The following is a 23,640-nucleotide window of genomic DNA, read 5'->3' as shown; positions in this document are numbered from 1 at the left end:
TTTTGAAGTTGCGCAATGACTAGACTATAAGTCAGTGTAGGTTAGCGGGGCGCTGGGGATGGGGGGGGGGAGGGGGGTGGTAACGGGGGGAATGGGGGGCGGGGAGGAAATGTGACTTGCTGTGAGTAGGATACAGGCAGTAGAGGTTCGGATAAGCTGACGGTTCCGGAAGCGGGAAGGCCATTTCAGAGAGCATTGCCAAAGGGGGCCTGGACTTGAGAAAAGAATGTCCAAACCCAGATAAACTGAACGTAAACTAGCAACATTTGGGGGTCGGAGTGCTGTGAATGGGTTGAGAATATTGGCCTGTCCTGCTCAGCAGATTGCAATACAGCTGCTTTACTTCGCAATGTGGCATTTTGTATTTGGATCAGAATAGACCATTGCTGCTTCTATTTGGGGAAAAAAAGGCCAATTTTCACGCGCAAAGCTGTTTTGTCTTCTCTTTTGCTCTATGGTTTCCCAGTCTTGATGTGATTAACTCCATTTTTGGAAGTTCTGGATGGGATTCTCCGAGCCCCGTGCTAAGGGGTGGGGGGGGCCTCCAATGGGGCCTGGCCAGCGATCGGGGCCCACCGATCGGCAGGTCGGCCTCTCGCTCCCCGGGCCTATATTCTTACGCGCCGGCCCCTGAACTCCTGCGCCATGTTGCGTCGGGGCCGGCGCGTTGAGGAAGGCCACCCCGCATGCGCGGGTTGGCGCCACTGCGCATGTGCTCATTGACGCCGGCGCGGATCCCGCAGCGCGCAGTTTGCGCCGGGATGGGAGGCAGGAACGACGGCGTGAACCGCTCCAGCGCCGTGCTGGCCCCCTGTCGGGGCCAGAATCGGTACTCCCAGCAGCTCGTTCACGCCATCGTGAAACGCGATGGCGTTTCCGACGGCGTGGACACTCTGCCGTCGAATGGGAGAATCCCGCCCCTTGTTCCTGTTCAGTCGATATTCCCCTCTCATCGTTCGCCGCACACTCCGTGACCTTCCCGAGATAAATCCCATCTGTCCAGTTCTCCAGCACCGGTAGAGTGGGGTCGACTTTGTCTCCCAGTCCTTCCTCTCGTTTTATTGTGAGAGAGCCCCCTTTGCCTTGTTATTATTTTACAAATAAGAAATGGAACGAACTAGGCACTGCATTTAAAATGAAACTACTTTTCGATTAAAATATTGTCCTGTAAGGAGCAAAAGGAGACCAAAGATGGTACGGTAGCACAGTGGTTAGCACTGCTGCCTCACCGCTCCAGGGACGTGGGTTCAATTCCGCCCTCAGGTGTCTGTGCGGAGCCTGCACGTCCTCCCCGTGTGTGCGTGGGTTTCCTCCGGGTGCTCCGGTTTCCTCCCACAGTCTAAAGATGTGCAGGTTAGGTGGATTAGCCATGCCAATTTGCCCCTTAGTGTCCAAAACGGGGTTAGGGTGGAGGTGGGGGGCTTACTTAGGGTGCTCTCTCCAAGAGCCGGTACCGACTTGATGGACAGAATGGCCTCTTCTGTGCTGTAAATTGTATGATTCTATCATGAGTATATGTACAGGCCCAACCAGAAGCTACCGTACAATTATAAACTGCAAACTGTATACCAGTAAAATAACAAGAATATGACATTACAAATTTCCACTCAGCCCATCGAACCTGCTCCAACATTCGATGAGAGCAAGGCTGGTCTGATTTTTGCTTTGACTACGTTTTCCTGCCTGACTCTCTCCACTCTCGACTCTCTTGTCAAACAGAAGTCTACCTCCGCCTCAAGTATATTTAATTACTTTTTTTATAAATTTAGAGTACCCAATTCATTTTTTCCAATTAAGGGGCAATTTAGCGCGGCCAATCCACCTAGCTTGCACATCTTTTTTGGGTTGTGGGGGGCGAAACCCACGCAGACACGGGGAGAATGTGCAAACTCCACACGGACAGTGACCCAGGGCTGGGATCGAACCTGGGACCTCGGCGCCGTGAGGCAGCAGGGCTAACCCACTGCGCCACCGTGCTGCCCCAATCTCGAGTATATTTAATGACCCAGCCTCCACAGCTCTGGCATTGACAACCCTCAGGTGAGAAGACATTCTCTTTGTCTCCATTATAACGAGAGCCCCCTTGTTTTCAGAACTTGTGTGTCCTGGGCGTAGGTTTCCCCTACGAGGAGGAACATTCTCTAACCCTTACAACCCCATCTGAAGACCATACGATATAGGCCCATTGCGTCTGCTCCGCCACTCAATCATGGCTGATATTTTCTCATCCCCATTCTCCTGCCTTCTCCTCATAACTCCTGATTAATCACGAACCTATCTATCTCTGCCTTAAAGACACTCAGTGAATTTGCCTCCACAGCCTTCTGCGGCAAAGAGTTCCACAGACTAACCACCCTCTGGCTGGAGAAATTCCTCCTCATCTCAGTTTTAAAGGATCGTCCCTTCACAGCGATGACGCTCATTTTGGAATCAGTGTTGTAACGTAGGAAACATGGCACGCAAATTGCACACAGCAAGATCCCATAAATAGTAATGAGATGATTGTCACATTTTAAGAATAACATTTAGAGCACCCAAATTCTTTTGCTTTCCAATTAAGGGGCAATTTAGCGCGGCCAATCCACCTACTCTGCACATTTTTGGGCTGTGGGGCGAAACCCACGCAGACACGGGCAGAATGTGCGAACTCCACACGGACAGTGACCCAGGGCCGGGATCGAACCTGGGACCTCGGCGCCGTGAGACAGCAGTGCTAACCACTGCATCACCGTGCCCCCCCCGATTGTCACATTAGTGCTGTTGGCTGAGGGGCAGGTGTCGGCTAGAATGCCAGAGGGAACCCCCCCCCTCACTCCTTGAAACAGTGTGAGATCTTTCACGCGCAGCTAAGGGGGGGGGGCAGGTCTGGGTGTCGCTTTGATGTCTCATCACCTCTGACAGTGCAGCACTCCCCCAGTGCGGGGCGGTGGGGCATCCTCTGGAGTGGACCTCCTGACTCTGAGGCGAGAGTATCGTCCAGTGAGCCCAAGGCTGACGCTCGAAGGACGGGTGTGCGATTCGATAGGAAAATGGACAAGACTGATGCGCCCCTTGCAATTCAGAGGCAAGACAGCAACCCCGAGCGACACTAACCTCCAATTAAAATCTTATAATGGCCGTGAAAGCTGAACAGAACGATGTCTGCGCTACCAAACCGTACCCCACAATCCGGGGCAGATCGTTTAAATTCAGGCAAATGCTCACAAGCTCTGACCAATTTTGAATGCATTACCCAGTCCTTCAACTGGTTAATGTTTTGTTCGGTACCAGTTTCCACAAACATGCACTTGCTTGACTCTTCTCTACCTTTTCGTGACGGATGTCGTGCAGGTGGGGAAATGAGACTGCATTTGTTTCCTTGCTCGATACGTCGCTCAGCAATACGGCCAGTTCTGTTTACCCTCTGTACCGATGTGTCTTAAGTTAGAACTGGGTTACGAATCTTCTCATTGAGACGAATCTCTTGTCCGGTGATCTTGAGAAGCTTGGGGGAAAAAAAAGAAATGTTGATTTGAATTGCGGGTCAGCATATCATGGTGCAATCACACACACACTGATGGACAGGCAGTTGGACCAACCAACACACACAACATCGCAGCCAATCACCAGTGAGAGCACACGCACTATAAAACAGGGAACACCACAGTTCCTGCTCATTCTACCAGGAGATAGCTCAGAGCACAGAGCTCACAGCGCGCCACTCAGACATAGTCCATGTGCTGAGTGCCTCACTAAGATAGTGATAGGGCTGGGTCTACAGGTTAGCTGGTGAAGCACGTACCCAAGCCAGCAGTTAGTTGTTACCGTTGTTTAGACAATAAAACAGAGTTGTACCATCTACAGCCGTGTTGGATCATTTGTGCATCAGAACACCCAACACGACATGATACCAGTAGTGGAAGCTAACCAGCGACTGTGAGACCTACCTGCGCCCTTTCAGAAATCCGCCATCCTGCTCCATGGAAAACATCAGCCCGCCGCAGCCGCTCCGAATCGCTGGAAACCTTGGCGTAAACTGGAAGCTGTTTAAACAGCGCCTCCAGCTATTCCTGGAAGCCACAGACAGGGAGAATGCATCGGACACCAGGAAGATCGCCCTCCTCCTCTCCACGGCGGGGCAACACGCCATCCACATCTACAACTCCCTGGCATTCGCGGAAGGTGAGGACAAAACAAAATATAAGACGGTGCTTCTGAAGTTCGAGGAACACTTCAGCGTGGAAGTCACTGAGAGCTTCGAGAGGTACCTCTTCCAGCAGCGCCTGCAGGGTAAGGATGAGCCTTTCCAATCTTACTTGACACACCTCCGTATCCTCGCGCAGTCCTGAGGCCACCAACTCCATGATACGGGATCAGATCGTTTTTGGGGTCACCTCGGACACCCTACGCCAGCAGATCCTTAAAATAAAGCGACTCACCCGAGCCACCGCCATCGAGACCTGCGTCCTCCACAAAAACGCGACCAGCCGGTACCCCCAATTCCAGGCAGCCGAATCGGCACGGCACTGGTCCTATGAAGGCGGAGCGGGTCCAGTCGATCAAGTTCCTCCGGCCCGCGGCCCCGACGAGGGCAGCCATTTCGCGCACTTTCCGAGGCCTCCCGCGCTTGCACGCGCCAAAAGAGGGGACGTGATGCGCATGTGCACTCTACGCAGGACCGCACCGCGCATGCGCGGTGGCGCAACGGACGCCATGACGTCTCGACATGCGGCAACTGTGGCTCCGCCCACTTAAAGCGGAAATGTCCGGCCAAAGCGCGACAATGCCTCCGCTGTGGCAGGATGGGCCACTACGCTGCCTGCTGTCGAGCAGCTCAACCTGCCAACACTCAACAATTCCGCCAGCCTCGCAGCGACGTGCGGGCGATTCAGCCTCCATACACTGAGTCATATCCAGATAGTATGCAGACCAGCGATACCGAAGACAGGGAGCCCTTCCGCGTTGCGGTAATTCACAAGAACCGGATGTCCCCAAGTCTGAAACACCAGCTGCTGCCAGTGCACAGCATTGATCCGGGCGATGAGTGGTGTGCCACCCTAACGGTCAACCCGAATTCGTCGCCCACCTGAGAGACTTGACTTATGAGCCTGTTAGCACATTGGACTCACTGAATTGTTTTACAGACTGTTAACGTGTTTCTTTTCTTGTCGTTCATTGTTCCAGAAGTTTTCTCTCGTCGTTTGTTGATTGCATTTGTTCTGTTATTGGTACATCCTCATGGTTCTGTTGCACCTGACACCTTCCTCTGTATATAGTTTAGCCTCATGTACATGTTGTAAATATTGCGAACACATACTCAGATGTACTCAGTACACATTTCTATTTATTAGCATGTAGGCACATATCCTTGTGAAAGGGGGGATGTCATGATATCCAGATCAGCATATCATGGTGCAATCACACACACACTGATGGACAGGTAGTTGGACCAACCTACACACACACAGCATCGCAGCCAATCACCAGTGAGAGCACACGCACTATAAAACAGGGAACACCACAGTTCCCGCTCATTCTACCAGGAGATAGCTCAGAGCACAGAGCTCACAGCGCGCCACTCAGACATAGAGATCATGTGCTGAGTGCCTCACTAAGATAGTGATAGGGCTGGGTCCACAGCTTAGCTGGTGAAGCACGTACCCAAGCCAGCAGTTAGTTGTTACCATTTAGACAAAACAGAGTTGTACCATCTACAGCCGTGTTGGATCATTTGTGCATCGGAACACCCAACACGACACACATGTCCACATTAACCCTTACCAACTTTTACCATAGAAAGCATCCGATCGGGCTGCATCACAGCCTGGTATGGCAACTGCTCGGCCCAGGACCGCAAGAAACTTCAGAGAGTCGTGAACATCGCCCAGTCCATCACACAAACCTGCCTCCCATCCATTGACTCGGTCTACACCTCCCGCTGCCTGGGAAATGCGGGCAGCATAATCAAAGACCCCTCCCACCCGGCTTACTCACTCTTCCAACTTGAACCAACCTCCACCATACTCTCAGGCAGCACATTGCGGATCCTAACCACTCGCTGCTGCTTCTCTGTTGGCAGTGAGCGCCCTGCGGAATTTGGCATTTTCTCCCATCGCTTTGCTTTTCCTGCATGATGGAATTAGCGATAAAGGAAGGATTGCTTTTATGTAGCGCCCTTCGCAACCTCCACATGTCTCAAACTTGCGTCGCGGCCAATGGAACAAAATTGTGAAGTGTAGTCCTTGTCGGAAACAAGGCAGCCAGTTTGCGCAGAGCAGCTTGCCACAGACTGTAACGGCGATCACCGCGAGATCGTCCGTTTTGGCGATGTTGACAAAGCAATAATTATTGGACGGGACACTAGGGAGAACGCGACCAGCTCTTCCAAATGGGATTTCTTTTCCACCTCTCACCGAGAGGGGGCCACAGCTTAACACCTTTTCTGAAGGTCTGCATCTCTATCAATATATCTATTTTAAGGGGCAATTTAGCGTGGCCAATCCACCTAACCTGCACGTCTTTGGAGTGTGGGAGGAAACCGGAGCACCCGGAGGAAACCCACGCACACACGGGGAGAACTTGCAGACTCCGCACAGACAGTGACCCAGCGGGGAATCGAACCTGGGACCCTGGAGCTGTGAGGCAGCAGTGCTAACCACTGTGCCACCTCTGTCCTAATCTCCCCTCCTGTGGCTTGGTGTCAGCTTTGGCTGGCTCATACTCTTGTGTGGCACCCAAGGGGACATTTGATGACATTGAATCCGCTACATAAATAGATAAACCGCTGTCGGGTTGAACGGCGGAGGCTGGCATTTGAAACAAAAGCAGAAAATGCTGGGAAAACTCAGGCCTGGCAGCATCTGTGGCGAGTGAGAAGCGTGAGTTGACGTTTCGAGTCCGACTTTGTAGCTCTTCTGTAAAAGAGTCATACGGACTCGGAGTGAGGCTCTGTTTTCTCTCTCCACAGGCTGCCAGACCTGCTGAGTTTTTTTTCTGCGTGTGTGTGTGTGTGTGTGTGTGTGTGTGTGTGTGCGTGCGTGCGTGCGCGTGCGTGCGTGCGTGTGTTCGTCTGGAGTTGTGAGTTCAAAGCACACCATTGCACCGTGGGCAATTTAAATTCATTAAGTAAATCTGGCATTAAAATGCGAAGGCTCGGGAATGGTGACAACGAAACCATCATATTGTTGCAAAAACCCACCTGGTTCACCTTGAGGAGAGAAATCTGCCTCGTCGGAGATTGGCGACGAGGGAATTTTCGCAGTAACTTCATTTCAATGTTTTGTTTTGATATAAATAAATTTAAGCGAACCCAAGGGCAATTTAGCCTGGCCAATCCACCTACCCTGCACACCTTGGGATGTGGGGGGTGAGACCCACGCAGACACGGGGAGAGAGTGCAAACTCCACACAGACAGTGACCCAGAGCCGGGATCGAACCCAGGTCCTTGGTGCCGCGAGGCAGTAGTGCTGACCACTGCGCCACCGGACTGCCCTTTGTTGCAATGTTAATGTAAGCCTCCTTGTGACAATAATAAAGGTTATTCCAGATGTCTGAGGGGTGCACCAGATCAAGGTGAACAAGATTATGATGGTTATGGACAGGGTGGATAGGGAGCAGCTGTTCCCCTTAGTTAAGGGTCAGTTACGAGGGGGACACAAGTTCAAGGCGAGGGGTGGGAGGTTTAGGGGGGATGTGAGGAAAAACATTTTTACCCAGAGGGAGGTGATGGTCTGGAACGCACTGGCTGGGAGGGTGGGAGAGGCGGGATGCCTCACATCCTTTAACATGTACCCGGATGAGCGCTTGGCACGTCTTAACGCTCGAGGCTGTGGGCCAAGTGCTGGCAAGTGGGATTGGGTAGACCGGTCAGGTGTTTTTCATGTGTTGGTGCAGACTCGATGGGCCGAATAGCCTCTTGCACTGAGAGTCTGTGAAATGTTTTGAATGCATCAAAATTCAACGTGCCTGGGCCTCTCTGGAATTTAGGACCAAAGTTTCTCGTTTAGTACTGTATGCAATTTTTTTTAAGGAATAATTGCTATCAGTTATAATGACAGACTTTTAGTCAAGAGTGTAAAACTTCATGCAAGTGTGTTCCTGTGAAATAATTAGTTTGAAGGTGCGCAGGCGTTGGCTGAATATATCTGTTGTAACGAGGGTTATTTTCCAAGGGGATGTGATGGTGCGCACCGCAAGCTTTCCACAACAAATTGTATGACATATTTTATCTCAAACAACTGTCCGAGGCATCTACTCCCATTGTTGCTGTTAAATGTCAAAGCAACTCCCAGTAAAACTCTCAAAACTAGTGGACGTGACCTTGCCACATTACATCAGTGTTCAAACCACTCTGGGCCAAATGGAAGACCAGATATGCCTGAAGCCTTAAATAAAAACATTGTGCACTCAGCAATTATTGGCATCTTATTTCCATTTGTGAAACTCCCCCGTCCTCCCGTCCCCCCCAATGCCTTTCAGCAGCAGTTCAGGAACGAGTTCTTGAATCCCTTCTCAGGCCAAGTTCTTGTGAGTAGAGCATCGGTTTTTCAAAGGTTATTGGGATCTACGAGGAAGGACAAAGTAGCTGAGAGAAATTTGACCTGATTAGAGAGCGCTGACCTGAGTTTGTTAAAGAATAGATCATGGGGTAGCACAGTGGTTAGCACAATTGCTTCACAGCTCCAGGGTCCCAGGTTCGATTCCCGGCTTGGGTCACTGCCTGTGCGGGGTCTGCACGTCCTCCCCGTGTGTGCGTGGGTTTCCTCCGGGTGCTCCGGTTTCCTCCCACAGTCCAAAGATGTGCAGGTTAGGTGGATTGGCCATGCTTAATTGCCTCTTAGTGTTGGGTGGGGTTGCTGGGTTACGGGGATAGGGTGGAGGTGTGGGCCTTGGGTAGGGTGCTCTTTCCAAGAGCCGGTGCAGATTCGATGGGCCGAATGGCCTCCTTCTGCACTGTAAATTCTATGATCTATGACTGTCCGACAAACCTGACTGACATTTTTATTTTGGAAAAGTAATATGGACTGGGGAATGTATACGGGCGTAGTTTATTTGGGCTTCCAGAAGGCATTTGATAAGGTTCCATATAAGAGAGTGTTAGCCAGTTAAAACTCCTGGAACTGAATTGAATTATTGTCCTGGTCGGGCGCCAGGCACCCGAGTTCAATTCCGGCCTTGGGTGAATGGCTGTGCAGAGTCTGCACATCCTCCCCGTGTGTGCGTGGGTTTCCTCCGGGTGCTCCGGTTTCCTCCCACAGTCCAAAGATGTGCAGGTTCGGTGGATTGGCCGTGATCAATGCGCGGGATTATGCGGATAGGGCGGGGAAGTGGGTCTAGGTAGAGTGCACTTTCTGAGGGTCGGTGCAGACAGGATGGGACCGAATGGCCTCCTTCTGCATGGTAGGAATTCTATGGATTCTATAAATCCCGAAAGAGACTGATAATTCAAGTGATATTTGAATTTCTAATGACCGACTGAAAAGGTCGCGAGTTCAAGTTTTAAGACTTTTACTGTAACAAACAAAAAGCAATGTTGTCCAAATAAGCAACCTATACTCTAATCTGCAGACAAAATCCTCAGTTAGCATTTAATAGGACTGAAAATCTTCCACTATGGTTTATGCTTGAAACTCCTTTATGTGAACATTTTATTCCCGCAGAACTAATCCAAAGTTATTCTACGCACCCGATGGCATGCTTTCTTTTCAGTTTTCCAACTTCTAGACCCAGATCTGACTTTCACTAAGGGCTGCACTGGAGATTCCCTCCCTTTTATCCCAAGTTAGGCGAATCTTCCAGTCTCTTAAATCCTCAGAAACGTGATTTCTTTAATCCGAGTGCAAGCACTCACCCCTATTCTGCATGGAGGACACTAAAATCAGCACTTTCTTCTTCTTCAGGTGAAGGAATGGCTGCCTCTACCTGATGCGCTCTATCTCTCAGATGGCCGCAGACTCTGATATCAAGCTGCAGTTTTTCTAGCTATTTCACTGAATCACAGACACACATCAGTGGCGATGTATTGGTCTTTTCTTTTCCAAGCCCATCACCATGGCAACATGAATCACATTGGCCTTGTAACCAAACAGGAATGCTAATTAAGTATCTTCTCGACCCTGTACCTTCTAGAACGTGCTACCAGCATGGTGGCACAGTGGTTAGCACTGCTGTCCCCAACACCTGGGTCCCTGATTCAATTCCAGCCTCAGGTGACTGTCTGTGTGGAGTTTGTATTTTCTCCCCGTGTCTGCGTGGGTTTCCTCCCACAGTCCAAAGATGTACAGGTTTGGTGGGATTGGCCATGATAAATTGCCCCTTAGTGTCAAAATGTATGCAGGTTGGGTGGGGTTACGGGGCTAGGGTGGGGGAGTGGGCCTAGGTAGGGTTCTCTTTTGGAGGGTCAGTGCAGACTCGACGGACTGAATGGCCGCTTTCTGCACTGTACCAATTCCGTGATTCAATTCGATGGTCCTTGGCTCCATTCGATCTTGGAAATTAAACAGACAGCTTAAAGTATAACTGTTTATAGAGCCTGACGGTCCCTGTGAGATTTGGAGACTAACGGTCTACCCGCAGTTGGCACATCTGCACTTGCCATCGCCCACAAGTGTGAACACATCTCCGGTAGGCCAACCTGAGCCACCCTTGATCCTATTTCCACCAAACCACACAGATTGTGATTTGGGCAGAATTCGGGACAGGTGACATGTTCCCTTCAGCACTCCCATTTTATCACCGAGAGAGAGAGGGTCCCAAAACACCGCGATGGGGTGAATTCTGAAGTCTGTAAGATTACGGGGGTGAATTCTTCGCCAGCAGGATTTCCGTGGGATGCCCCATTGGAGCCACCCCACTCTGCCCGGGCTCCTCTGCTGGCGGAACGGAGAATCCGTAATCTTACAGACTCCATTGTCACAACAGTAAAGGCAATGGAGACCTACTTGAATTGGAAGGAAGTGGCTCATTGTGCCCCAAGAGGATCTGTGCTGAAGCCTCAGCCATTCACTTACTGATTTGGATAACGGAATACGGAGTTACATATCCTCGTAGCCTTTGATGCAAAGATCGGTGACACAGTAAGCAATGAGGGCAGTAGAGTAAAATTACAAAGGATTTATTGATGGGATTAAGTGACCGGTTTAAAGGCATTCATTGAATTGAATTTACAGTGCAGAAGGAGGCCATTCGGCCCATCGAGTCTGCACCGGCTCTTGGAAAGAGCACCCGACCCACGGTCAACACCTCCACCCTATCCCCATAACCCAGTAACCCCACCCAACACTAAGGGCAATTTTGGACACGATGGGCAATTTAGCATGGCCAATCCACCTAACCTGCACATCTTTGGACTGTGGGAGGAAACCGGAGCACCCGGAGGAAACCCACGCACACACTGGGAGGACGTGCAGACTCCGCACAGACAGTGACCCAAGCCGGGAATCGAACCTGGGACCCTGGAGCTGTGAAGCAATTGTGCTATCCACAATGCTACCGTGCATGACAGCTAGATTTCCGTGTGGTGAAGCGTGAAGCCATCCACCCTGGACTGGTAGGGATAGTCCGGAGTATCTTTTAAACGGCAACAAGCGAGAAACAGAGGGGATCCAACGCAGCCCGGCTCTCTGCGTATGCGGGTCACGAGCTCTCAGTCGTCGGATACAAATAGATGATGAAAATGGGATGTTAGCCTTTGTTTATGGAGAGTTGGAATTGAACGTTGAGGAAGCTTTGTTATACAAGCCCTGTTTGGACCAGGTCTGGAGCGGTCCTGGGCACTGTCTCATAAATCTGAAACGGAGTAGATGCTTAATTTATTTTGGAAGATATTTATTTACAAACTTGCTGACAGGAATTATGATTAGCATGGGAATAGTTACTGTAAAGTAGGCGGCGCGGCAGCACACTGGTTAGCACTGTTGCTTCACAGCACCAGCGTCCTGGGTTCGATTCCCAGCTCGTCTGTGCTGAGTCTGCACGTTCTCCCCGTGTCTGCGTGGGTTTCCTCTGGTTTCCTCCCACACGTCCCAAAAGACGAGCTGTTAGGGGAATAGGACATTCTGAATTCTCCCTCCGTGTACCCGAACAGGCGCCGGAATGTGGCGACGAGGGGATTTTCATAGTAACTTCATTGCAATGTTAATGTAAGCCTACTTGTGATAAAGATTATTATTATAAGAAGTAAGAGGGTTCACTGTGTGTGTGTGTGTGTGTGTGTGTGTGTGCACGTGTGTGTGTGTGCACGTGTGTGTGTGTGCACGTGTGTGTGTGTGTGCACGTGTGTGTGTGTGTGCACGTGTGTGTGTGTGTGTGCACGTGTGTGTGTGTGCACGTGTGTGTGTGTGTGCACGTGTGTGTGTGTGCACGTGTGTGTGTGTGTGCACGTGTGTGTGTGTGTGCACGTGTGTGTGTGTGTGCACGTGTGTGTGTGTGTGCACGTGTGTGTGTGTGTGCACGTGTGTGTGTGCACGTGTGTGTGTGTGCACGTGTGTGTGTGTGCACGTGTGTGTGTACATACGTACGTACGTACGTACTTACCCATCACTGCTGGGCTAACCGACCTGTATTAGCTTACAGTTAAGCAACACAACGATTTTATTTTTTCTTAAACGTCCATTCTGTTGGTTTCCAATCCTTCCGCAGCCCCTTGAGTGGCTTGTTGGCTAATTTTGGTTTATATCGCTTTTTGTGGAGCGCCTGTTCAATACTTTAATAGGTGCTTCATGAATGCAAGTTGTTGTTGGCAGTAGAACGCTTTTCCCGATGCGACCGTGTACTGGATCAGTCTTACCGCACAGTAGGAGGCCGTTCGGCCCCTCCCACCTGTGCTGGTTCTTGGTAATAGCTGTTGTATCTTGCAGAAGGCGAATGGGAAAACTCCTCAGCAGCTTGGAGAAGGTTTGCCAGACTAAAACCTGGAAGGGGCGGGTTTCTCTTTGAGGGGAGGTTGGACAGGCTAGGCTTGTGTCTGCTGGAGTTTGGGGACACCCAAAAAGGAGGGAGATTCCCCAGCTCTTCATTAAATCCGAGAAGAATTATTTTCTCTCCAGAGGGTCAGAGTCTCTGCAACTCATTAATAAGGGGGTGAAAGGTCAGGGGTCAGCAGGAATATGGGGTTGCGGTTCCAGTCAGATCAGCCATGGTCTTGTTGAATAGCGGAGCAGGCTCGAGAGGCCGAGTAACCGCCTACTGCTCCTAATTTGCATGTTCGTATGGTCATCATTCTTGGGATTTTAGCTTTCTGTGCGATTCCAAAGCTTTTTGGCTGACAATGAACCTCAATTAACTTTGATTTATTATGGTTTTTTTTTAAATTTAGAGTACCCAATTGGTTTTTTCCAATTAAGGTGCAATTTAGCGTGGCCAATGCACCGAACCTGCACATCCAGGGCAGCACGGTAGCATTGTGGATAGCACAATTGCTTCACAGCTCCAGGGTCCCAGGTTCGATTCCGGCTTGGGTCACTGTCTGTGCGGAGTCTGCACATCCTCCCCGTGTCTGCGTGGGTTTCCTCCGGGTGCTCCGGTTTCCTCCCACAATCCAAAGATGTGCAGCTTAGGTTAATTGGCCGTGCTGAATGGCCTTCGTGTCCACAATTGCCCTTAGTGTTGGGTGGGGTTGCTGGGTTATGGGGATAGGATGGAGGTGTTGACCTTGGGTAGGGTGCTCTTTCCAAGAGCCGGTGCAGACTCGATGGGCCGAATGGCCTTCTTCTGCACTGTAAATTCTATGATCTTTGGGTTGTGGGGGCGAAACCCACGCAGACAGGGGGAGAATGTGCCAACTCCACATGGACAGTGACCCAGAGCCGGGATCGAACCTGCGTGAGGCTGCAGTGCTAACCCACTGCATTATGTTTGCCGCTATTGGTTGTTACAATAGAAGTGGCGGTGGGGGAAAATTCATTTTTAGTTGGGCGGGGGGGTGATTGTACCGAATGAAAGTGATCTTGGAACTAAAACAACAAACAAAGAACAAAGAAATGTACAGCACAGGAACAGGCCCTTCGGCCCTCCAAGCCCGTGCCGACCATGCTGCCCGACTAAACTACAATCTTCTACACTTCCTGGGTCCGTATCCCTCTATTCCCATCCTATTCATGTATTTGTCAAGATGCCCTGTAAATGTCACTATCGTCCCTGCTTCCACCACCTCCTCCGGCAGCGAGTTCCAGGCACCCACTACCCGCTGCGTAAAAAACTTGCCTCGTACATCTACTCTAAACCTTGCCCCTCTCACCTTAAACCTATGCCCCCTAGTAATTGACCCCTCTACCCCGGGGAAAAGCCTCTGACTATCCACTCTGTCTATGCCCCTCATAATTTTGTAGACCTCTATCAGGTCGCCCCTCAACCTCCTTCGTTCCAGTGACAACAAACCAAGTTTATTCAACCTCTCCTCATAGCTAATGCCCTCCATACCAGGCAACATTCTGGTAAATCTCTTGTGCACCCTCTCTAAAGCCTCTACATCCTTCTGGTAGTGTGGCGACCAGAATTGAACACTGTACTCCAAGTGTGGCCTAACTAAGGTTCTATACAGCTGCAACATGACTTGCCAATTCATATACTCAATCCCCTGGCAAGCATGCCGTATGCCTTCTTGACTACCTTCTCCACCTGTGTTGCCCCTTTCAGTGACCTGTGGACCTGTACTCCTAGATCTCTTTGACTTTCAATACTCTTGAGGGTTCTACCATTCACTGTATATTCCCTACCTGCTTTAGACCTTCCAAAATGCATTACCTCACATTTGTCCGGATTAAATTCCATCTGCCATCTCTCCGCCCAGTCTCCAAACAATCTAAATCCTGCTGTATCCTCTGACAGTCCTCATCGCTATCCGTAATTCCACCAACCTTTGTGTCGTCTGCAAACTTACTAATCAGACCAGTTACATTTTCCTCCAAATCATTTATATATACTACAAACAGCAAAGGTCCCAGCACTGATCCCTGTGGAACACCACTGGTCACAGCCCTCCAATTAGAAAAGCATCCCTCCATTGCTACTCTCTGCCTTCTATGGCCTAGCCAGTTCTGTATCCACCTTGCCAGCTCACCCCTGATCCCGTGTGACTTCACCTTTTGTAGTAGTCTACCACGAGGGACCTTGTCAAAGGCCTTACTGAAGTCCATATAGACAACATCCACTGCCCTACCTGCATCAATCATCTTAGTGACCTCCTTGAAAAACTCTATCAAGTTAGTGAGACACGACCTCCCTTTCACAAAACCGTGCTGCCTCTCACTAATACGTCCATTTGCTTCCAAATGGGAGTAGATCCTGTCTCGAAGAATTCTCTCCAGTAATTTCCCTACCACATGAAGTGAATCATTTCTCTTACGTGCTCTATTGCCCTATTGTCTGGTCATTTTCTGTGTATCTGGTAATCGATATGAACCCCCCCCCCCCCCGCCGAGAGTTTCTTATTATTTTGTGAGCTGAAAGTGGGAGAGAACTTTCTTTAAAAAAAATATTAGGACAGCCATGACATCTGACAAGACGGTGTAGGGAGTTTAAGCAGTTATGCTTAGAACCTACGATGCAGTAACAGGCCATTCAGCCCATCCAGGCTATGTTATGTGATTTTATGTTCCGTTAATACAACATGTTCTGCTTATTGATGATTGTGGTCGAGTGCCCTGCTTGGGTGGGTTACTTGCTGTGTAGTCCCAAGTTCAAATATGCCTTTGAGGACTTTTCTTTACTTGGGGGGAGGGGGAGGGGAAATGCTCAAGTTTTGCGTTTGCAGAATTTTTCACGTTACTTTTGAAACATTGTACGATTGTCGCTGAAAGGCCATTTAATCTCTTTCCTGTTTAATGTAGGGCCTAATGACTACAGTTATCAGCAGCCATCGTACTCTGCACAAGGCTTTGATAAGCCTTATGAGGATTCCTCACACCATTACTTCGAAGGAGGTATATATATATATATATACCTTCACAAAAGCATAAACACACTTCTCACCCCCTCGCCCCCTCCAAAAACAGTTGGAGGTGGGGGAGGAAAGCTCATCCTTCCCCACCCCCTCACCGCTCAGCTCTTGTAGAACAGTAGTTGCTGGCTATCCCAGGGCCATAGTAGCTTCCGCATTAATAATGACCTCACCAATGCTTACAAAAGTAGCTTTTTAACATTTCTAACTTTAAAAAGGAATTGCTTTTGAGACCTAAATACATCCATATCGCTCATACTAGACAAGATCCTAAAAAGATTAACACACACACACGCCCCTCCCCTTGGGTCCATATTCTGGTATGCAGTGCCTATGTATCAATAGCTTGCTGTTTTTTTTTTTGTGTGTGTGTGTAGCTGTCCTTTTATTGTGCATCTTTTATTTTTCATAGAGCCTAGCCGCCTTGTAATTTGTGTTGTTACAGTAAGTGTGCGTTTAGTTTTCATTTGCAGGATTGCTGTCCAGCTACGATTTTAAATATTGCTTGACCAAAGGATTTGTCTGGCCATTTTTTAATGTTTGGTTTTTCCATGTCTCTCTCTTCCTCTTCTGTGTCCTGATTTATTTTTCAATTTGTCTCTTATCTGTCCCCCTCGTGCTTTGAAATGGAGGGGCGCTGAGGTTGCCGCTGTGTTTCATTCGCAGGTAACTCGCAGTACAGCCAGCAGCAAGAAGCCTACCAGCCCGGACCTCCGCAGCAACAGGGGTATCCGCAGCAGCAGCAGTACACAACTCCGCAGGGCTATCCGGCACAGCAGCAGGGTTACGGTAAGCAAGCGGGTCAGGGCATGTACTCATCGGGCCCAGTGGATCACGACCAGGATCCGGACTGGGTTTGTAAATCGCTCCTGTGTTCTAAAGGGGACGGAAAGTGAGTGGTACCTTGGAGTTCAGCGGCAGCTCAGGTCACAGAAGAACATAGAACAGTACAGCACGGAACTGGCCCTTCGGCCCTCGATGTTGTGCCGAGCATTGTCCGAAACCAGTTCCAGGTACTCCCCACTCTCGGGCAAGTCATTTTCATTTGAATTCTGGGCGATTTATGCTTAATTGATGCTCTCCAGTTTTGCTCTTTCCTCCAACAAAGTGGAAACGCTCTGTGTGAACAGTAACAAAACTACTCAGCATATTCAGCCAGGGTCCCAGGTTCGATTCCCGGCTTGGGTCACGGTCTGTGCGGAGTCTGCACGTTCTCCCCGTGTGTGCGTGGGTTTCCTCCGGCTGCTCCGGTTTCCTCCCACAGTCCAAAGATGTGCAGGTTAGATGGATTGGACATGCTAATCAAGCTATCCCACTCCCTGTCATTCTGGTGTGCTCCATGTGCCTATCCTATAACCGCTTGAAAGTTCCTAAAGTGTCCGACTCCACTATCACAGCAGGCAGTCCATTCCACACCCTAACCACTCTCTGAGTAAAGAACCTACCTCGGACATCCCTCCTATATCTCCCACCCCGAACCTTATCGTTAAGCCCCCTTGTAACAGCTACATCCACCCGACTTACCGAGCCTCTCCCTGGGCTGAATAATGGCAGATTTGTGCTATGGATTCAGAGAACATACAGTGCAGAAGGAGGCCATTCGGCCCATCGAGTCTGCACTGACCCACTTAAGCCCTCACTGCCACCCCATCCCCGTAACCCAATAACCCCATCCAACCTTTTTGGACTCTTAAGGGCAATTTGTCATGGCCAATCCACCTAACCTGCACATCTTTGGGCTGTGGGAGGAAGCCCACGCAGACACGGGGAGAACGTGCAGACTCCGCACAGACAGTGACCCAAGCCGGGAATCGAACCTGGGACCCTGGAGCTGTGAAGCCACAGTGCTAACCACTGTGCTACTGTGCTGGGCTAGTCCGTTCCAGGTACTCCCCACTCTCGGGCAAGTCATTTTCATTCGAATTCTGGGCGATTTATGCTTAATTGATGCTCTCCAGTTTTGCTCTTTCCTCCCACAAGGTGGAAACGCTCTGTGTGAACAGTAACAAAACTATTCAGCATATTCACAACCGCCATTGGGTCAGCCATCCCCTCAGCCTTTGCTTTGGAACAGAAAGGAACCCCAGAATTTCCACTTCACAGTTCTGCTATTGGGGGACAGGGTAGCACAGTGGTTAGCACAGTTCCTTCACAGCGCCAGGGTCCCAGAGTCGATTCCCGGCTTGGGTCACTGTCTGTGCGGAGTCTGCACGTTCTCCCCGTGTCTGCGTGGGTTTCCTCCGGGTGCTCCGGTTTCCTCCCACAGTCCAAAGATGTGCAGCTTAGGTGGATTGGCCGCGCTAAATTGCCCTTAAGTGTTCAAAAAGGTTGGGACGGGTTATTGGGTTACGGGGATGCGATGGCAGTGGGGGCTTAAGTGGGTTGGTGCAGATCAGTGATGTGCGGGGTAAGTGGATTGGCTATGCTAAATTGCCCTTGGTGTCCAACGGTTAGGTGGGATTCCGGGGATCGGTCGGGGGGGGGGGGTGGGAAACCGGCCACTCGGCCCAATCCGTCCATGCTGGTCATTTTGCTCCCCCGAACCTCTTCCCTTCTCTCCTTGTGTAAATATTTATGGGCCATGGGTTAGAGAACCCCAAAGTATATCATGGAGTTCACCTGACCCACAACTTTTACTAGATTGTGGTATGGGGAGCACACGGCCCACTTTACAGGTGTGGTACAGCAGAAATGGAAAAGTATTTTTTAAAACAAAACAATGTTTATTCTATGAACTCAAGTTAACCTTTTTAAAACAAACAGTGAACATCTTAGCAACCATTAATTCAAATACACCCCCCAAAGAATACAACACTAAGTAATCCTTAATAACTTCCTAAACAACATCCAGAAGGCAAAAGAAACACCTTTTAACAGAAGCACATCAGGTTTACATTCACTACTGAGAACATTTATAATTGTGAATTCACCAAATGATCAAGAGATAGTCTTTTGATGGCAGAGAGATCAACAGTACACCTGCTTGGTCTGGCTTCAGCTCCAACACTGAAAACTAAACTAAAACACACCCTGCAGCAAACAGCCTGAAACGTAAGTAAAAAGCTGACAGACAGCCCACTCTCTGACATCACTGCAGTAGTAAACACCCATTTCTTAAAGGCACTCTCACTACAGATATTTATATACACACCAATTTATAAACACCCATTTCTTAAAGGTACTCTCACATGACAAAATATATCATTGTAACCCTCCATTCCCTAATCCCTCATCTACCTGACCAGTTTCCCCTTGAATGAATTTACGTTATTCACCGCGGCCACCCGCTGAGGCAGCGAGCCATCGCTCTCCGGGTGAAGAAATTCCCGTTTGGATTTCTCGGCGAACATCCGCGATTGATGTCTCTGGCTTTTGCTCTCTCCGCTCGGGGAGAGTGCTCGTTGTATCCGCTCTTTCGAAGGAGCGACTGGACGATTTCCCTCCTCCACTAATGTTAAAGCAGGAAAGCCTGGGGAATACGCAGAGCGTCGGTGAAGAGGTTTGGTGTAGCACGATGGTTATGTAACTGGGACAAGTAACCCAGGGACCGCGAGTTCAGATCCTGCCCGTGACAGTGGGGGAATTTAATTTTAATTACATAAATCCGTGGGGAGGTCAAGGTGACGATGAAGCTTTTCGCTTTTTTTCTTCTGTCCCGAGATAGGTTTGTCACTGGCAAGGCAGGTGTCACGGTTTGTCACTGGCAAGGCAGGTGTCACCCATTCCTTTTTTATTTGGAAATGTTTTAATTAAGTTTTTAACATTTTGTACAGAATTACGAAACACACAAAGAAATACCTTTAACAAAATACCAACCCCATACAAATCCCCCCCCCCACAACCTTCCAAAACAGCAAAAACTGAAAATAAAATAACCCCCCCCCCCGAGCTACTCAACCCTCCTCCCCCCCGCACCTCCCCAACAAATAACAGTGACCAATTCACTGAAATACAATATGAATAGCCGCCATCTCCGGTAGAACCCTTCAATACACCCCCTCGCGGTATATTTGATCGACTCGAAGTGTGAAAATTCCCATCACATCCCCTCGCCACGTCAAGGCGCTCGGCGGCGCCCCCTACCTCCAACCCTGCACGATACGCCTCTGTGCCATTAACGGGGGAAAGGCAAGGGTATCCGCCCCCCACCCCCATCCCACCCCCGCACCCGTCCGAAGCTGAGGCACATCCGAAACCCCACAAATAGCCACCGGGGGGCAGGGCTCCAGCTCAATATTTAAGATCGCCGATGTGGTGTCAAAAACGGATCTCCAGAAACCCACCAGCTGACAACAGGACCTAAACGTCTGTGTGGTGTGCAGGGCCCCCTCGGGAAGCTATCCTTTACCCCCCCTCCACCCCTCGAAAAAACGACTCGCCCTCGCCTTGGGTGAGGTGCGCTCGAAGCACTGCCTTGGGCAGGATAAGACTCAGTCTCGCACACAACGACGCAGCCTCTGGGGGGGGGGGAAAACCCCTCTTGTCAAAGCTCTGCACCAGGAGGCACGTAAACATGTCTGAGCTTAATAGCCCAAATTTCCAGGCTGTCAAATCACCCCTCCAAAAATAAATCCTCCAGCCCCCTCCACCTGTGCAAACTGTGTCACCCAGCCTCAAACAGGCGGTTAGCCTCCCACACTTCTACCCTATCCCCGTAACCTCACCTAACCTTTTTCTTTAGACACTAAGGGCAATTTAGCATGGCCAATCCACCTAACCTGCACATCTTTGCACTGTGGGAGGAAACCGGAGCACCCGGAGGAAACCCACGCAGACACGGGGAGGATGTGCAGACTCCGCACAGACAGCGACCCAAGCCGGGAATCGAACCTGGGACCCTGGAGCTGTGAAGCAACAGTGCTAACCACTGTGCTACCGTGCTGCCCCGATGTCTTATCCTTCTTCAGGAGCAGAGGGATGGACGCCTGCCTCAACGTGTCTGGGAGGGCGCCCGTGCCAAAGGGTCCCTAAACATGCCCAACAACAACAACCCAACTGACCCGAAAACATCTTGGAGAATTCCACCGGGAAGCCTGGTGCCTTCCCTGCCGACATATGCTTCAACGTTGCCTGAATCTCCTCCAGGCCCAATGGCGTCTCCAGTTCCATCTGCAAGTCTTCCCCTATCTTGGGAAACTCCAAAGCTCCTCGTCCGTCCTCCGGCGGCTCTGACCTATACGGCCTCTCCTAGAAGGCCCTAAACATTCCATTCACCTTCTCTGGAGTGGAGCCCATCCTCCCCTCCAAATCCCTAACCTGAACAACCTCCCTGGCCTCTTCCGTGCTGCCTTAGTTGGTGAGCCAAGAGACAACTGACCTCCCCATACCCATGCATCGCCCCTTTTGCCCACCTCCATTGTGGCACTGCCCTGTCGGTGGACACTGGGTCAAACTGCTTTGCAGTTTTTCCCTGTACACCGAAAGCCCCGGGGTCGGGTCCCTCGCATATCTACGATCCACCCGAGAATCTCATCGCGCCACTTTCTGTCGCGCCTCCCCGTCCACATGGCCTCAGACGCTGTGACCTCCCCTCTGATCACTTCAACGCCCCTCACAAAACCTAGGGGCAAACCTCCCCGTTATCACTATTTGCAATGTACCCCCACGAAATCCTCACCCAGAATCCCAAATCTGATAAAGGCCTCGCGTCTAACTGCCACCCTCTACGGCACCCCAACCGACCTCCAGAATCCATGTCTACCCAACATGGGGCGTGATCTGAAATGACCACAGCCGAGCATGCCGCATTCCTCGCCCCGGCCGGAGGAGCCCGACTCATAATGAAATAATCAATCCTCGAATAAGCCTTGCATACCGAAGACATCCTTCTCCCCAGGACGCGCATCCGCCATGGACCTGCCACTCCCGCCTCCTCCATAAACGCAGACAACACCTTTGCCATCCCAGCCGGGACCAACGATTTCTACTTGGAGCAATCCACCTTTCAGCCCAACACATAGTTAATATCTCTCTCTTTCCCCCCCCCCCCCCCCCAACAACCTTGGGTCAACCATGACCAGCATGATGTGTCGTACCTTCAACAGTTTCTAGGCCCCAGGCCCACCTGAGATGACCGTCTGCCCCACCTCACGGGTGAGACAAAGAAGATACCCCGGTCACTGTAAGCTCCCTACTCCCCCTCCTCCACCAGCGCCCCCTTGCACTCCTTCCCCACCCCCCCCCCCCCGCAAGTAGGCAGACTGCCTGCTGTCTCAACTATTCCCCTCCCCCTCCCAAACAAACCTTCTCACAAACGCCCCCCCCCCCCCACACCACTCCTGTTCGCCCCTTTGTGCTAGAAAGTTGCCTTCCACCCCCCCCCCCCCGAAACAAGGTCCCGCCCAAAAACAACCAGAACCAAGGCCTACAACCCCATCCCCCAAGCCCATCCTACCTTGTCCCAATCCCAGCAGCCCTCCCCAAGCTTCTCTTTCCCTCCATATACCATATCACTTTCTCCCGCGCACTGCCCCTCTAACATCTCCCATGATCTTGGCCTCCAGGAGAAAAATCCCCCACCATCCTTCAAGAAAAAGAACAGCAAAAACATAAGACTATATTGCAATATTTACAGTCATCCCAATCCAACTTCGACATCCAGAAAAAACATCCACCAGCCCTCCCCGAACCAGCCCCCCTCCAGCCAGCCCCCCTCCAGCCAGCCCCCCTCCAACCAGCCCCCTTCCAGCCAGCCCCCCTCCAACCAGCCCGAGTCATTTGTCCTTGACGAAGGCCTCAACCTGCTCCGGCGTGTGGAAATAATGATCCCTCGAGTCCCAACATGACCCTCGGCCCCGCTGGATGCACCATCCCCAAATCGCACACCCACATTGTACAGCACCGCCTTCCCCTTATTGAAGGCCGCCCGCTGCTTTGCCAGCTCGGTCCAACTTCCTGGTAGGTGTGCACCGCGTGCCTGTCCCAATCGATGTTCCGGCTCTTGGCCCACTCCAGGACCCGCTCCTTCCTCTGGTAACTGTGAAATGGGACGATCACCACCCGCTCGTTCAGCCGCGGCTTCTGCGGCACAGCCCGATGTTCCCTGTCCAATTGAGGAGCGGAGAACACTTCATCCCCAACCTCCAACCAAGAGAACATTTCTGAAAAGTACTCGGCCGGTCTCGGGCCCTCCCTCCGGCAGGCCCACCACCCTGAGGTTCGTGCACCTCGACCTCTTCTCCAGATCTTCCACTTTGGCCTTCAGGCCCTTCTTCCTGTCCGACGTGAGCAGCATCTCCGCTTCCACGGAGACAAGCTGGTCCCAGTCCCTCATCAAGGCCTCCTCCGTGCCCTTGACCATCTCCCCTTGCTCCTTCACAGTTTTAACCGTCTTGCCCAGCCCCTGTCCCGGGCCCAACGCCTCCTCGATGGTGGCTTTGAACGACTCTCTAATCTCCTTCCCTTGTTGCTCAGATTGACCATCCATCTGCCTGTTATTCTTCTCCGACTCCTGCATCCTCTCCCCAGCCAGTGTCTCTAACGTGATGGGCGCGGCCGCCTCCGCCATCTTTTTCAACGAGGCTTTTGACATCCCTCGATAACCTTTCCGTCCTCCTCGCCAATCTACTGGGTTAGAACCCAATCTCTCCCGGGAAAAACCGGACAAAGATGGTCAACATACCGGGACCCTGGCGGGAGCCGCCTTATCTGCGGCCTGCTTTCACCGGCCGTCACTGCCAGCCTGTTGCCCATTCCTAATTGCCCCTTGAGAAGATTGTGGTGG

The 23,640-nt window shown here is 50.9% G+C and overlaps 1 protein-coding gene across 4 annotated transcripts in view; it reads left to right on the top strand.

The window, feature by feature from the left end:
* The window catches only part of LOC140385888 (protein SSXT-like), a 118,258-nt gene that overhangs the window by 71,850 nt on the left and 22,768 nt on the right, over positions 1–23,640 (top strand). For 2 of the 4 annotated variants that reach the window (XM_072468502.1, XM_072468503.1), the window contains exons 7-8: positions 15,808–15,900; positions 16,584–16,706. In XM_072468502.1, coding sequence (XP_072324603.1) covers positions 15,808–15,900; positions 16,584–16,706 — 216 coding nt within the window. The remainder of the gene's footprint in view (positions 1–15,807; positions 15,901–16,583; positions 16,707–23,640) is intronic. The other 2 variants (XM_072468504.1, XM_072468505.1) reach the window with 1 other exon arrangement.

Source organism: Scyliorhinus torazame, chromosome 11 (assembly GCF_047496885.1).
Source record: "Scyliorhinus torazame isolate Kashiwa2021f chromosome 11, sScyTor2.1, whole genome shotgun sequence".
NCBI lineage: Eukaryota > Metazoa > Chordata > Chondrichthyes > Carcharhiniformes > Scyliorhinidae > Scyliorhinus > Scyliorhinus torazame.
Note: the sequence above shows the minus strand (reverse complement) of the source record. Positions and strands in the feature narration are given on the sequence as shown.